The 13,564-nt window shown below is 44.8% G+C and overlaps 1 protein-coding gene across 2 annotated transcripts; it reads right to left on the reverse strand.

The window, feature by feature from the left end:
* Window positions 1–254: 254 nt before the first annotated feature.
* On the reverse strand, window positions 255–7,862 carry TIMM22 (translocase of inner mitochondrial membrane 22). Of its 2 annotated transcripts, XR_005454665.1 has the most exons (5): window positions 7,630–7,862; window positions 4,235–4,431; window positions 2,093–2,165; window positions 721–916; window positions 255–682 (listed from the first exon to the last, which is right to left on the reverse strand). XR_005454665.1 is itself a non-coding variant. In XM_038759344.1 (4 exons), exons 1-4 carry the CDS (start codon window positions 7,853–7,855, stop codon window positions 840–842), a joined length of 573 nt encoding a protein of 190 aa, XP_038615272.1. In that variant the 5' UTR covers window positions 7,856–7,862; the 3' UTR covers window positions 255–839. The 2 variants fall into 2 exon arrangements, 1 of the variants encoding a protein (XP_038615272.1); XM_038759344.1 differs by having other exon boundaries at window positions 255–916.
* Between the last annotated feature and the right edge of the window lie 5,702 nt (window positions 7,863–13,564).

Here is a 13,564-nt window from a genome sequence, read left to right on the forward strand (position 1 = left end):
GGTCAGCAGGCCACCGCACAGGCTTGACGCAGCCCCGAAGCGGTAAGCCTTGGAAGCCGACCATCAGGCAGTTTGAATACTCAATCTTTAAGCCGCACAGCCGTTGCTTCAGAGAATTTGGGAGTTTGATAGCTCATAATCAACAATGATATTCACTGAGCACTTACTATGTGCAGAGCACTGTAATAAGGACTAAGGAGAATACAGTACATTTGGAAGACACAATCCCTGCCCCCGACGGCACACACAGGCAATTTTTATTCCAAACCAATTTATTTATTTCTACTTAAATACATATGTTAAGGTTGCGCAGAAAAGTGGCCAAGGAAGCAAAGAGCACCTTAAGCCCTAGACGGCACAGGTGGAACAAATCTATTCCTGCCTCACTTGTGGATGGGCTGAGGCGGCAGCTACAGCACAATGGAAAGAGAGAGAGAGAGAGGGAGACACCCAGACTACAGCCCTTGGGAACCCAGAGGACAGTGGTAAACAGAACCATTGCACTTGAGACGTATTGAATCCCTGGAAGTCAACAGCTATCTCCCGATCCGTCTTTCGGAGATAGTCCGATGGGGCTCCGTCTCTGAAAGCCCTGGGTGAGATCCAACAGGATCAGTGATCCTGGGTGTGGGCGGCCAGCCAGGGTGCGGGGAGAGCACAGAAGTCTGGCTGTTGAGGAAACAGAAGGCCGGCCAGTCAGAACGGGCTCCCGCCCGTCACCGCCGGGCCAAGGCAGGGCAAACGAATGGATCAAGTCTCTCCCCGTCGTGCCGCTGGAGCCGTACGGGATTCCTGGCCTCTGCCCGAGGGCTCAGCTACGGGGCTCCAGAGGCGCCACTTCACCGGAGGTAGTAGTCGATTGCGGCTGAAAATGCAGCAAAGCCTCCGCATCCAATGGTCCCTGCCTTTAAGCCAGCTACAAAGCAAACAGATGTGTATTAGTGGAGGGCGCGCTGCACCCGTGACGCATGCAAACAGCAATCTGCGCTCAGAACCAACCTCAAATCACCTCGGCCTATACTTGTCTCTAATACAACACTGCCCCAAACTGGCTGCACAGGAACACGTCCCAGAGGAATGAAGGGGGAGTCCCCGTGCCGCAGAAACCCGGTTTTAACCCAGCCTGGCCCTGCTGAGAGCAGCATTCAGCCCGGTTTTGGTCAAGAGAGGGAATTCCCGGACCGGGATTACAGTGGGGTCAGAGCAAGCCAAGTTGCTGAGGCAGTGGTGGGTTGAGAAGGGCAGAGCGGAACGGTGCCTCGGCGCTGAACTTCCCATTAACATCAGTCAGCTACTTGGGAAGTGGGGGGTAGCGGGGGGGCTGGTCTAATAACAGCCTGTTCGATGGATGTAGAAGCTTAAGGAGCTCACTGCTGGCTCTGGCGGGGGCGACCTTCGGGCTTGCTTTTAGGAACTCCCCCAGTGTTTACTTGAGACATTAAGAAAATATTTAGGTGAAAGGAACTATAACAAAATTAGAGTTTGGGCCAAGAGCCAAGGACCATGTGTGGTAGTCAAGCGGCCCCGAAACAAACTCTGACCCTAAGAGGACACCGAGGCAGCCGTACTGTTCAGGCTGAACTACACACCAAGCCAAGCCCTGGAGGGGATGCCTGAGCTGACCATCACCCCCACAACCGCTGACCCAGCCCGGTGCCCATCCTGCAAGAAATTCTCCCTTGGACCAAACCCATCCTCCCTCGGTAATGCGTTTGGGCGAAACGTGCCCCTGTAGCACTCGGAGTCCCCGCAGAAGCAAACCTGAGGTGGGGGTGTCTTGGGAAACTGGTTAGTGACACCGGGGATTCACTAACATCTTTCGGGGTTGGATAAAATGCTGATGGTTCTATAATTTCCACTCCATCAGGTAAGCTTTTGAGGGCAATGTCTGTGTCTCACCTTGACCTTGGTTAGGGAAGTGTCACGAAGAACCCGAGTGGAACTACGGCTGATATCTCATTATTAAATAACGTTTATTAAGTGCCCAAGTGGGGCTGGTTGCTGCTAATGGCCGCTTATTCCCGGAAATGTTGGTTTCGGTTCAGGGCGCGTGACCTCAGAGAGATAAATCACATCTGAGTTGCTAACTTACCTCTAAAACCGATGGCTCCTCCTGTAATGCAGCCACTAATGACGCTGTTTTTCCAATCTGATTTCCCCCGGTACTGTGGGATATATTGCAAAATGTAGTTAAGTTCCTCAGAAACAAGGGAGGCCAGGAACCAAGGGAAGATCTGATTGACTAAATTGGTCCCAGAAATCCAACTTTCAATTTTCTTATGTAAGCTCATTGTGAGCGGGGAACATGTCTGCTAATTCTGTTGTGTTGTACTCTCCAACGTTTTAGTACAGTGCTCTGCAAATAGTAAGTACTCAAATACGATTGATTGATTGACTGACTGATCAAATGACCCACAGCATCACTGATCCAGGCTATTTCCTGCAGGTGGCAGCCACATTCCAACAACCAGCTCCATTTGTACATATTTATTACTCCATTTATTTTCCTTGTACATGTTATTTATCTATTTATTTTATTTTGTTAATATGTTTTGTTCTGTCATCTGTCTCCCCCTTCTAGACTGTGAGCCCACTGTTGGGTAGGGACCGTCTCTACATGTTGCCAACTTGTACTTCCCAAGCGCTTAGTACAGTGCTCTGCACACAGTAAGCACTCAATAAATACGATTGAATGAATGAATGAATACGGGAAGTCAAATATTCTTCCTGGATGGGCTGATAAATTTTGCTTTTTGATCAATCAAAAACTTTACTAAGCACTTGGAAGAGTACAACTGAACTGGTAGACATGTTTCCCACTCACGAGTTTTCAGTCTACAGAATTTAATTAGTTTATAGTGGAATTTGTTAAGTATTTACTGTGTGTCAAGCACTGTTCTAAGCACTGGTCCCACATGGGGCTCACAGTCTTAGTAGTGGGGAGAATAAGTACTGAATCCCCATTTTGCAGTTGAGGGAACTGAGGCACAGAAAAGTGAAGTGACTTGCCCAGACAAGTGGTGGAGCCGGGATTAGGACGCAGGTCCTCTCACTCCCAGGCCTGTGCTCCTTCTACTAGGCCACGCTACTTCTCTATTTCAATAATTAACAATTTAACTGACACAGGAAGGGTGAAGTGTCCAATATGACCCAAATCAGTGCCAGCCCAAGATGACTAGGTGGTCACAAGGAACACATTTTGAGCCCTGGGTTAAAGAGGGCTGAACCTGAGGCCTCAGCAGTTCAGTTTCTTTTATTGTTATCACTTTCTCCTGGGAAAGGGATCATCTAAATGGAAGGAAAGAAGGAGCATGGCCTGACCTGACAGTCAGAAGAACCCGGGTCCTAATCCCAGCTCCACCACTTATCTGCTGTGTGACCTTGGGCAAGTAATTTCACTTCTCAGTGCCTCAGTTACCTTATCTGTAAAATGAGGATTAAGACTGTGAGTCTCACGGACACAGGAACTGTGTCCAACCTGACAATCTACCCCAGCATTTCGTACATCATCAATCACCAATCGTGTTTATTGAGCGCTTACTATGTGCAGGGCACTGTACTAAGCACTTGGGAAGTACAAATTGGCAACATATAGAGACAGTCCCTACCCAACAGTGGGCTCACAGTCTAAAACAGTGCCTCGCACATAGTACATTCTTAACAAATACCATAAAAAAGGAAAATTAATTAAGTAGAAGTAATAGCATTTATCAAGCGTCTACCTGGTCAATTGTTATTATACTTAAGCGTTTAATTTGCGTTAGGAACTGTTCTGAGCCCTGGAGGATATAGAAGTTAGGTTGGGCACAGTCTCTGTCCTGCATGGGACACTCAGTCCATGAAGGAAGAACAGGTATTTAATGTCCACTTTACAGTTGAGGAAAGTGAGGCACAGAGAAGTTAAGTGACTTGTCCAAGATCAAACAGCAGACAAGTGGCGGAGCTGGAACTGGACCCAGGTCCTCAGCTTCCCAGTCCTGTGCTCTTTTAATTAGGCCATGCGGCTTCTCTACAGTGCAATGTACTGAACTATGCACTGAGCATAAACCCTGCGAGTGAGACAGTCCCTTAAGCTTACCTCTAATGGAACTAAGTCTCTGCTTACCCTTTGCTTTTCATGTTTTCAAGCATATGAGCAAGAACATGGAGTAAAAAGATTGACATGGGGCAACTCCACTCAGGGTGGCAACGGGCGAACTGATGTAGGAGAAAGAAAAGGCCAAGAAATACTTACAGATTCCACCAGGCATTCAGTGCAGGAAAATATGGCCCCAACGAGGGCAAAGTTCTTGGCATAGGACATTCCTCTCTGGCCCATATCTTTAAGGACTTCTCTGGCAGTCGGGGTGCGGTAGGGGTCCTTGGGATCAAACCCCACGTTGGTGTCAATGCCAGCGGTGAACACACCAAATGCACCACCCAAGACGAAGCCTAAATACGGGGAAAGAGAGGAAATGGACTTTGAGTCTGGTTTTGGGCTGGAACCATATTATAGTCTTTCGGTGGCCACCGGCACCTTGTCACCATGACTGACAAAACTTAGCAATCCTGCAGCAGGGGCAAGATCGCTTCCCTAGTTAGAAAGGTTTCTGCTATATTTACGTGCAAACACACAAACACACGTGTGCGCTACCACGGGCAAGGTCGCTTCCCTAGTTAGAAACTATACTTACATGCAAACATGCAGGCGCACACACGCGCTACCACTTTGAAACCCTCCCAGTCTGCCTTCCTCCCTGCCACAACCCCTTAAATGCATTGTGCCCCTGTCCACTTAACTGCTCTATGCCTCAGTTACCTCATCGGGAAAATGGGGATTAAAACCGTGAGCCCCACGTGGGACAACTTGATCACCTTGTAGTCTCCCCAGTGCTTAGAACAGTGCTTGGCACATAGTAAGCGCCTAACAAATGCCATCACTATTATTATTATAAGTGGCTGAGTCAAGATTAGAACCCGTGACCTTCTCACCCTATATCCTAGTTGAAGACTGTGAGCCCCACGTGGGACAATCTGATCACCTTGTATCCCCCAGCGCTTAGAACAGCGCTTTGCACACAGTAAGTGCTTAACAAATGCCATTATTATTATTATTAATTATTATTATTATTATTAGTGGCTAAGCCAGGATTAGAACCTGTGACCTTCTGGCTCCCAGGCCAGTGCCCTATCCTACACTACGCTCGATCCAGGGAAGCAGCGTAGCTCAGTGGCAAGAGCCCGGGCTTTGGACTCAGAGGTCACGGGTTCAAATCCCGCCTCCGCCAATTATCAGCTGTGTGACTGGGCAAGTCACTTCACTTCTCTGGGCTTCAGTTCCCTCATCTGTAAAATGGGGATTAAGCCTGTGAGCCCCCCGTGGGACAACCTGATCACCTTGTAACCTCCCCAATGCTTAGAACAGTGCTTTGCACATAGTAAGCGCTTAATAAATGCCATCATTATTATTATTACACCATACATCTTGGTTGAAGACTGTGAGCCCCACGTGGGACAACCTGATCACCTTGTATCCCCCCAGCACTTAGAACAGTGCTTTGCACATAGTAAGCGCTTAACCAATGCAATCATTATTATTATTATTATCTCATCCGTAAAATGGGGATGAAGCCTGCGAGCCCCACGTGTGACAACCTGATCACCTTGTATCCCCTCCAGCGCTTAGAACAGTGCTTGGCACATTGTAAGTGCTTAACAAATGCCATCATCATTATTATTATTATTATGATCTCATCCGTCAAATGGGGATGAAGCCTGCGAGCCCCACGTGGGCCCACCTGATCACAGCGTGGCTCAGTGGAAAGAGCCCGGGCTTTGGAGTCAGAGTTCACGGGTTCAAATCCCGGCTCTGCCAATTGTCAGCTGGGTGACTTTGGGCAAGTCACGTCACTTCTCTGGGCCTCAGTTACCGCATCTGTAAAATGGATATGAAGACTGTGAGCCCCCCGTGGGACAACCTGATCACTTTGTAACCTCCCCAGCGCTTAGAACAGCACATAGTAAGCGCTTAATAAATGCCATTATTATTATCACCTTGTATCCCCCCCAGCTCTTAGAACAGTGGTTAGCATGTAGTAAGCGGTTGCTGAGCCCTCCTTCCTCTCCCTCTCCAACCCCCCTGCCTTACCTCCTTCCCCTCCCCACAGCATCTGTATGTATGTATATATGTTTGTATGTATTTATTACTCTGTTTTACTTGTACATATTTATTCTATTTATTTTATTTTGTTAATATGTTTTGTTTTGTTCTCTGTCTCCCCCTTCTAGACTCTGAGTCCCAAGCCCGGGCTCTTTCCACTGAACCACGTTGCTTCTCGTGCTTCTCAATACATACAAACTAGACTGTGAGCCCGTTGTTGGGTAGGGACCGTCTCTATATGTTGCCAACTTGTACTTCCCAAGCGCTTAGTACAGTGCTCTGCACACAGTAAGCACTCAATAAATATGATTGATTGATTGAATCTCCCCCGCCTTAGCTCCTTCCCCTCCCCACAGCACCTGTATATATGTATATGTGTTTGTACGTATTTATTACCCCATTTATTTATTTTACTTGTACATATTGTATTTATTTTATTTGGTTTATATGTTTCGTTTTGTCGTCTGTCTCCCCCTTCTAGGCTGTGAGCCCGCTGTTGGGTACGGACCGCCTCAATACGTTGCCAACTTGTACTTCCCAAGCGCTTAGTCCAGTGCTCTGCATTATAATATTATAATCCTAATATAATCAGATAATATAAAATATAATACAGTAATATATTAACATACAATAACATGCACAATATATTATATCACATTATATATTATATTATATATTATGATTATATATTACATATAACAATAATTGTCGTATTACATATAATAATTATATATAATTATGTATTGTATATTATATAATGTGATATAATATATAGTCATATAATATTATACATGCTATAATAATATCTTCCATATAATACATTATTGTGTGTTATACTATGCATTATATATCATATAACATTATATAATATAATATTATATAATATATAATATATAATTAATTCTCATTATAATAAATACGATTGAATGAAATGAATGAATTATCATTATAACAAACACGACTGAATGAATGAAATGAATTAATTATTATTACATTATAATAAACACGATTGAGTGAATGAAATGAATGAATTATTATCATTATAATAAACACGATTGAATGAATGACATGAATGAATGATTATTATCATTATAATAAACACGACTGAATGAATGATTATTATCATTATAACAAATACGATCGAATGAATTATCATCATTATAATAAATACGATTGAATGAATGAAATGAATGAATGATTATTACCATTATAATAAATACGATCGATTGGGTGTGATGAATGAATTATTATCATTATAATACGATTGAATGAATGAAATGAATGACTATTATCATTATAATAAATACGATTGAATGAATGATTATTATCATTACAATAAATACGATGGAATGAATGAAATGAATGAATTATCATTATAATAAATACGATGGAATGAATGAATGAAGGAAGGAACGAACGAACGAAGCCCGGGCACTGTGATTGTCATTGAATGTGACTGCGAGGACTCCCCGGCAGGGCGGCGCTCTCACCTCCCACACAGGCGATGGCGGCCTTGAAGGCGCAGCTGTCCATGGCGGCCTCCATCACCTTCTGCTCGTCGGTCTTGGCGGGGCCGAGGAGGGCCGGGAGGCGGCCGGGCAGCGGCCCGCCCCGTCCCCGCCGCCCGTCTCCCACCAGCTCCTGCAGCAGGACGCTGTACTGCAGCACCGGGGCCTCCGCACGGCCCGGGCTCGGGGGCCCCGACGGCTCCGCCATGGCCGCCCCGACGCCGCCCGGCCCGCAGCCTCCTGCTCGCCGCCCGCAGATTCCGCCCGCAGATCCCCCCCCCCCCCGCAGCCGCCTGAGGTTCCACAGCGGCAGATTCGCCAAGCGCAGCCGGGAGGCCTGACCACCAACGGCCGCAGCGGGGCGCGCTGCCAACAGCCCCGCCCTTGGGACTCACAGGTCGCCGCTTCATTCATTCATGACTTCATTCATTCATTCATGGCTTCATTCATTCATTCATTCATTCATGGCTTCATTCATTCGTTCATTCAGAGAAGCAGCGTGGCTCAGTGGGAAAGAGCCCGGGCTCTGGAGTCAGAGGTCATGGGTTCAAATCCCGGCTCTGCCACTTGTCAGCTGTGTGACTTTGGGCAAGTCACTTAACTTCTCTGTGCCTCAGTTCCCTCATCTGTAAAATGGGGATGAAGACTGTGAGCCCCACGTGGGACAATCTCATCACCTTGTATCTCCTCAGCGCTTAGAACAGTGCTTTGCACATAGTAAGCGATTAATAAATACCATCATTATTCATTCGCGCCTTCATTCATTCGCGCCTCCATTCATTCATTCATGGCTTCATTCATTCGTGGCTTCATTCATTCATTCGCGGCTTCATTCATTCATTCATGGCTTCATTCATTCATTCGCGGCTTCATTCATTCATTCGCGGCTTCATTCATTCATTCGCGGCTTCATTCATTCATTCATGGCTTCATTCATTCGTTCGCGGCTTCATTCATTCATTCATTCATGGCTTCATTCATTCATTCGCGGCTTCATTCATTCATTCGCGGCTTCATTGATTCATTCGCGGCTTCATTCATTCATTCATTCATGGCTTCATTCATTCATTCATTCATTCCAACGTATTTATTGAGCGCTTGCTGTGCGCAGAGCATTCATTTGATCGTATTTATTGAGCGCTTGCTGTGTGCAGAGCATTCATTCATTCATTCGATCATATTTATTGAGCGCTTGCTGTGCGCAGAGCATTCATTCATTCATTCGATCATATTTATTGAGCGCTTGCTGTGCGCAGAGCATTCATTCATTCATTCGATCGTATTTATTGAGCGCTTACTGTGTGCAGAGCATTCATTCATTCATTTAATTGTATTTATTGAGGGCTTACTGTGTGCAGAGCATTCATTCATTCATTCAATCGTATTTATTGAGCGCTTACTATGTGCAGAGCATTCATTCAATCGTATTTATTAAGCGCTCACTGTGCGCAGAGCATTCATTCGATCGTATTTATTGAGCACTTACTGTGCGCAGAGCATTCACTCATTCATTCGATCGTATTTATTGAGCGCTTACTGTGTGCAGAGCATTCATTTATTCAATCCTATTTATTGAGCGCTTACAGTGTGCAGAGCATTCATTCATTCATTCATTCGATCGTATTTATTGAGCGCTTACTGTGTGCAGAGAATTCATTCATTCGATCGTATTTATTGAGCGCTTACTGTGTGCGGAGCATTCATTCGATCATATTTATTGAGCGCTGACCGTGTGTGGAGCATTCATTCAGTCGTATTTATTGAGCGCTTACTGTGTGCGGAGCATTCATTCAATCGTATTTATTGAGCGCTTACTGTGTGCAGAGCATTCATTCATTCATTCGATCGTATTTCTTGAGCGCTTACTGTGCAGAGCATTCATTCAACTGTATCTATTGAGTGCTTACAGTGTGCAGAGCATTCATTCATTCGATCGTATTTATTGAGCGCTTACAGTGTGCAGAGCATTCATTCATTCATTCGATCGTATTTATTGAGCACTTACTGTGTGCGGAGCATTCATTCAATCGTATCTATTTTATTTTGTTAGTATGTTTGGTTTTGTTCTCTGTCTCCCCCTTTTAGACTGTGAGCCCACTGTTGGGCAGGGACTGTCTCTCTATGTTGCCAATTTGTACTTCCCAAGCGCTTAGTCCAGTGCTCTGCACACAGTAAGCGCTCAATAAATACGATTGATGATGATGATTTATTGAGCGCTTACTGTGTGCGGAGCATTCATTCAGTCGTATTTATTGAGCGCTTACTGTGTGCAGAGCATTCATTCAATTGTATCTGTTGAGCGCTTACAGTGTGCAGAGCATTCATTCATTCTATCGTATTTATTGAGCACTTACAGTGTGCAGAGCATTCATTCGATCGTATTTATTGAGCACTTACTGTGTGCAGAGCATTCATTCGATCGTATTTATTGAGCGCTTACCGTGAGCGGAGCATTCATTCAGTCGTATTTATTGAGCGCTAACTGTATTTATTGAGCGTTTACTGTGTACAGAGCATTCATTCATTCATTCGATCATATTTGTTGAGCACTTACTGTGTGCAGAGCATTCATTCATTCATTCGATCATATTTGTTGAGCACTTACTGTGTGCAGAGCATTCATTCATTCATTCAATCGTATTTATTGAGCGCTTACTGTGTGCAGAGAATTCATTCATTCATTCAGTCGTGTGCAGAGCATTCATTCATTCATTCATTCAATCGTATTTATTGAGCACTTACTGTGTGCAGAGCATTCATTCATTCATTCAATCATATTTATTGAGCGCTTACTGTGTGCGGAGCATTCATTCAGTCGTATTTATTGAGCGCTTACTGTGTGCAGAGCATTCATTCAATTGTATCTGTTGAGCGCTTACAGTATGCAGAGCATTCATTCATTCATTCGATCGTATTTATTGAGCACTTACAGTGTGCAGAGCATTCGTTCATTCATTCGATCGTATTTATTGAGCGCTTACCGTGAGCGGAGCATTCATTCAGTCGTATTTATTGAGTGCCTACTGTATTTATTGAGTGCTTACTGTGTGCGGAGCATTCATTCAGTCGTATTTATTGAGCGCTTACTGTGTGCAGAGCATTCATTCATTCATTCAATCGTATTTATTGAGCGCTTACTGTGTGCAGAGAATTCATTCATTCATTCAGTCGTGTGCAGAGCATTCATTCATTCATTCAATCGTATTTATTGAGCACTTACTGTGCGCAGAGCATTCACTCATTCATTCGATCGTATTTATTGAGCGCTTACTGTGTGCAGAGCATTCATTCATTCATTCAATCATATTTATTGAGCGCTTACTGTGTGCAGAGCACTGGACTAAGCGCTTGAGAAGTCACTTTGGGTGACTCACTTCTCTGGGCCTCATCTGTAAAATGGGGATGAAGAATGAGAAGCAGCGTGGCTCCTTGGAAAGAGCCCGGGCTTGGGAGTCACGGGTCGTGGGTTCAAATTCCGGGCCTCAGTTCCCTCATCTGTAAAATGGGGGTGAAGAATGGCTCAATGGAAAGAGCCCGGGTTTGGGAGTCACAGGTCGCGGGTTCTAATCCCAAACCTCAGTTCCCTCATCTGTAAAATGGGGATGAATAATGAGAAGCAGCGTGGCTCCGTGAAAAGAGCCCTGGCTTGGGAGTCACAGGTCGTGGGTTCAAATCCCAGGCCTCAGTTCTCTCATCTGTAAAATGGGGATGAAGAATGAGAAGCAGCGTGGCTCAATTGAAAGAGCCCGGGCTTGGGAGTCACAGGTCACGGGTTCTAATTCCGCTCCGCCGTTTGTCCCCCGGGGGACTTTGGGCGACTCACTTCTCTGGGCCTCAGTTCCCTCATCTGGGAAATGGGGATGATGAAGTGTGGCTCAATGGAAAGAGCCCGGGCTTGGGAGTCACAGGTCGTGGATTCAAATTCCGACTCCGCCGCTTGCCAGCTGGGGGACTCTGGGCGAGCCACTTCTCTGGGCCTCAGTTCCCTCATCTGGAAAATGGGGATGAAGAATGAGAACAAGCGTGGCTCACTCAATGGAAAAAGCCCAGGCTTGGGAGTCACAGGTCGTGGATTCAAATCCCGCTCCGCCAGTCGTCAGCTGGGTGGCTTTGGGCCAATCACTTCTCTGGGCCTCAGTTCCCTCATCTGGAAAATGGGGATGAAGACTGGGAGCCCCCAGTGGGACAACCTGATCCCTTTGGATCCTCCCCAGTGCTTAGAACAGTGCTTTGCACATAGTAAGCGCTTAATACGTGCCATTATTATTATTTTTAAATCCCGCCTCTGCCAATTGTCAGCTGTGTGACTTTGGGCAAGTCACTTCTCTGGGCCTCAGTACCCTCATCTGGAAAATGGGGATGAAGACTGGGAGCCCCCCGTGGGACAACCTGATCCCCTTGGATCCTCCCCATTCGATCGTATTTATTGAGCGCTTACTATGTGCAGAGCACTGTACTAAGTGCTTGGGAAGTACAAGTAACGCTCAGAACGGTGCTTTGCACATGGTAAGCGCTTAATACATGCCATTATTATTATTATTAATAAATCCCGCCTCCGCCAATTGTCAGCTGTGTGACTTTGGGCAAGTCACTTCTCGGAGAAGCAGCATGGTTCAGTGGAAAGAGCCTGGGCTTTGGAGTCAGAGGTCATGGGTTCAAATCCCGGCTCTGCCAACTGCCAGCTTTGTGACTTTGGGCGAGTCACTTCGCTTCTCTGTGCCTCAGTGACCTCATCTGTAAAATGGGGATTAAAACTGTGAGCCCCCCCCGGGGACAACCTGATCACCTTGTAACCTCCCCAGTGCTTAGAACAGTACTTTGCACATAGTAAGCGCTTAACAAATACCATCTTTATTATTATTATTACTCTCTGGGCCTCAGTTCCCTATCTATCTATCTATCAATTGTATTTTTTGAGCGCTTACTGTGTGCAGAGCATTGTACTAAGCGCTTGGGGAGTACAAGTTGGCAACACATAGAGACAGTCCCTACCCAACAGTGGGCTCACAGTCTAAAAGGGGGAGACAGAGAACAAAACCAAACATACTAACAAAATAAAATAAATAGAATAGATAGGTACAAGTAAAATAGAGTAATAAATATGTACAAACATATATAAATATGTACAAACATATTGTTATTATTATTCTCTGGGCCTCAGTTCCCTCATCTGGAAAATGGGGATGAAGACTGGGACAAGCTGATCACCCTGTAACCTCCCCAGCGCTTACTAGTAAAAGCTTAATAAATCCCATTATTATTATTATTGTTCTTGAATGAATCAATCCATCAATCAATCAATCAATCGTATTTATTGAGTGCTTACTGTGTGCAGAGCACTGTACTAAGCGCTTGGGAAGTACAAGTTGGCAACACATAGAGACGGTCCCTACCCAACAGTGGGCTCACAGTCTAAAAGGGGGAGACAGAGAACAAAACCAAACATACTAACAAAATAAAATAAAATAGATATGTACAAGTAAAATAAATAAATAGAGCAATAAATATGTACAAACACATATAAATATGTACAAACATATTGTTATTATTATTCTCTGGGCCTCAGTTCCCTCATCTGGAAAATGGGGATGAAGACTGGGGCACGCTGATCACCCTGTAACCTCCCCAGCGCTTACTAGTAAAAGCTTAATAAATCCCATTATTATTATTATCATTATTGAATGAATGAATGGATGTATATATGTTTGTACATATTTGTACAAACGTATTACATATTACACCTGTATATATGTATATATGTTTGTACATATTTGTTACTCTATTTATAAAAGCTTAATAAATCCCATTATTATTATTATTGTTATTGAATGAATGAATGGATGTATATATGCTTGGACACATTTGTACAAACATATTACATATTACACCTGTATATATGTTTGTACATATTTGTTAC

The sequence above is a fragment of the Tachyglossus aculeatus genome, chromosome 17 (genome assembly GCF_015852505.1).
Source record: "Tachyglossus aculeatus isolate mTacAcu1 chromosome 17, mTacAcu1.pri, whole genome shotgun sequence".
Taxonomy (NCBI): domain Eukaryota; kingdom Metazoa; phylum Chordata; class Mammalia; order Monotremata; family Tachyglossidae; genus Tachyglossus; species Tachyglossus aculeatus.

Excerpts from the sequence above, each read along its gene's own strand:
- TIMM22 (XM_038759344.1), bottom strand. The coding sequence starts at position 7,855 with ATGGCGGAGCCGTCGGGGCCCCCGAGCCCGGGCCGTGCGGAGGCCCCG. Across the intron at positions 4,432-7,629 it reads CGCCATCGCCTGTGTGGGAG|GCTTCGTCTTGGGTGGTGCA; the intron begins GTGAGAGCGCCG and ends CCCCGTATTTAG. Across the intron at positions 2,166-4,234 it reads CTGAATGCCTGGTGGAATCT|TACCGGGGGAAATCAGATTG; the intron begins GTAAGTATTTCT and ends TATATCCCACAG.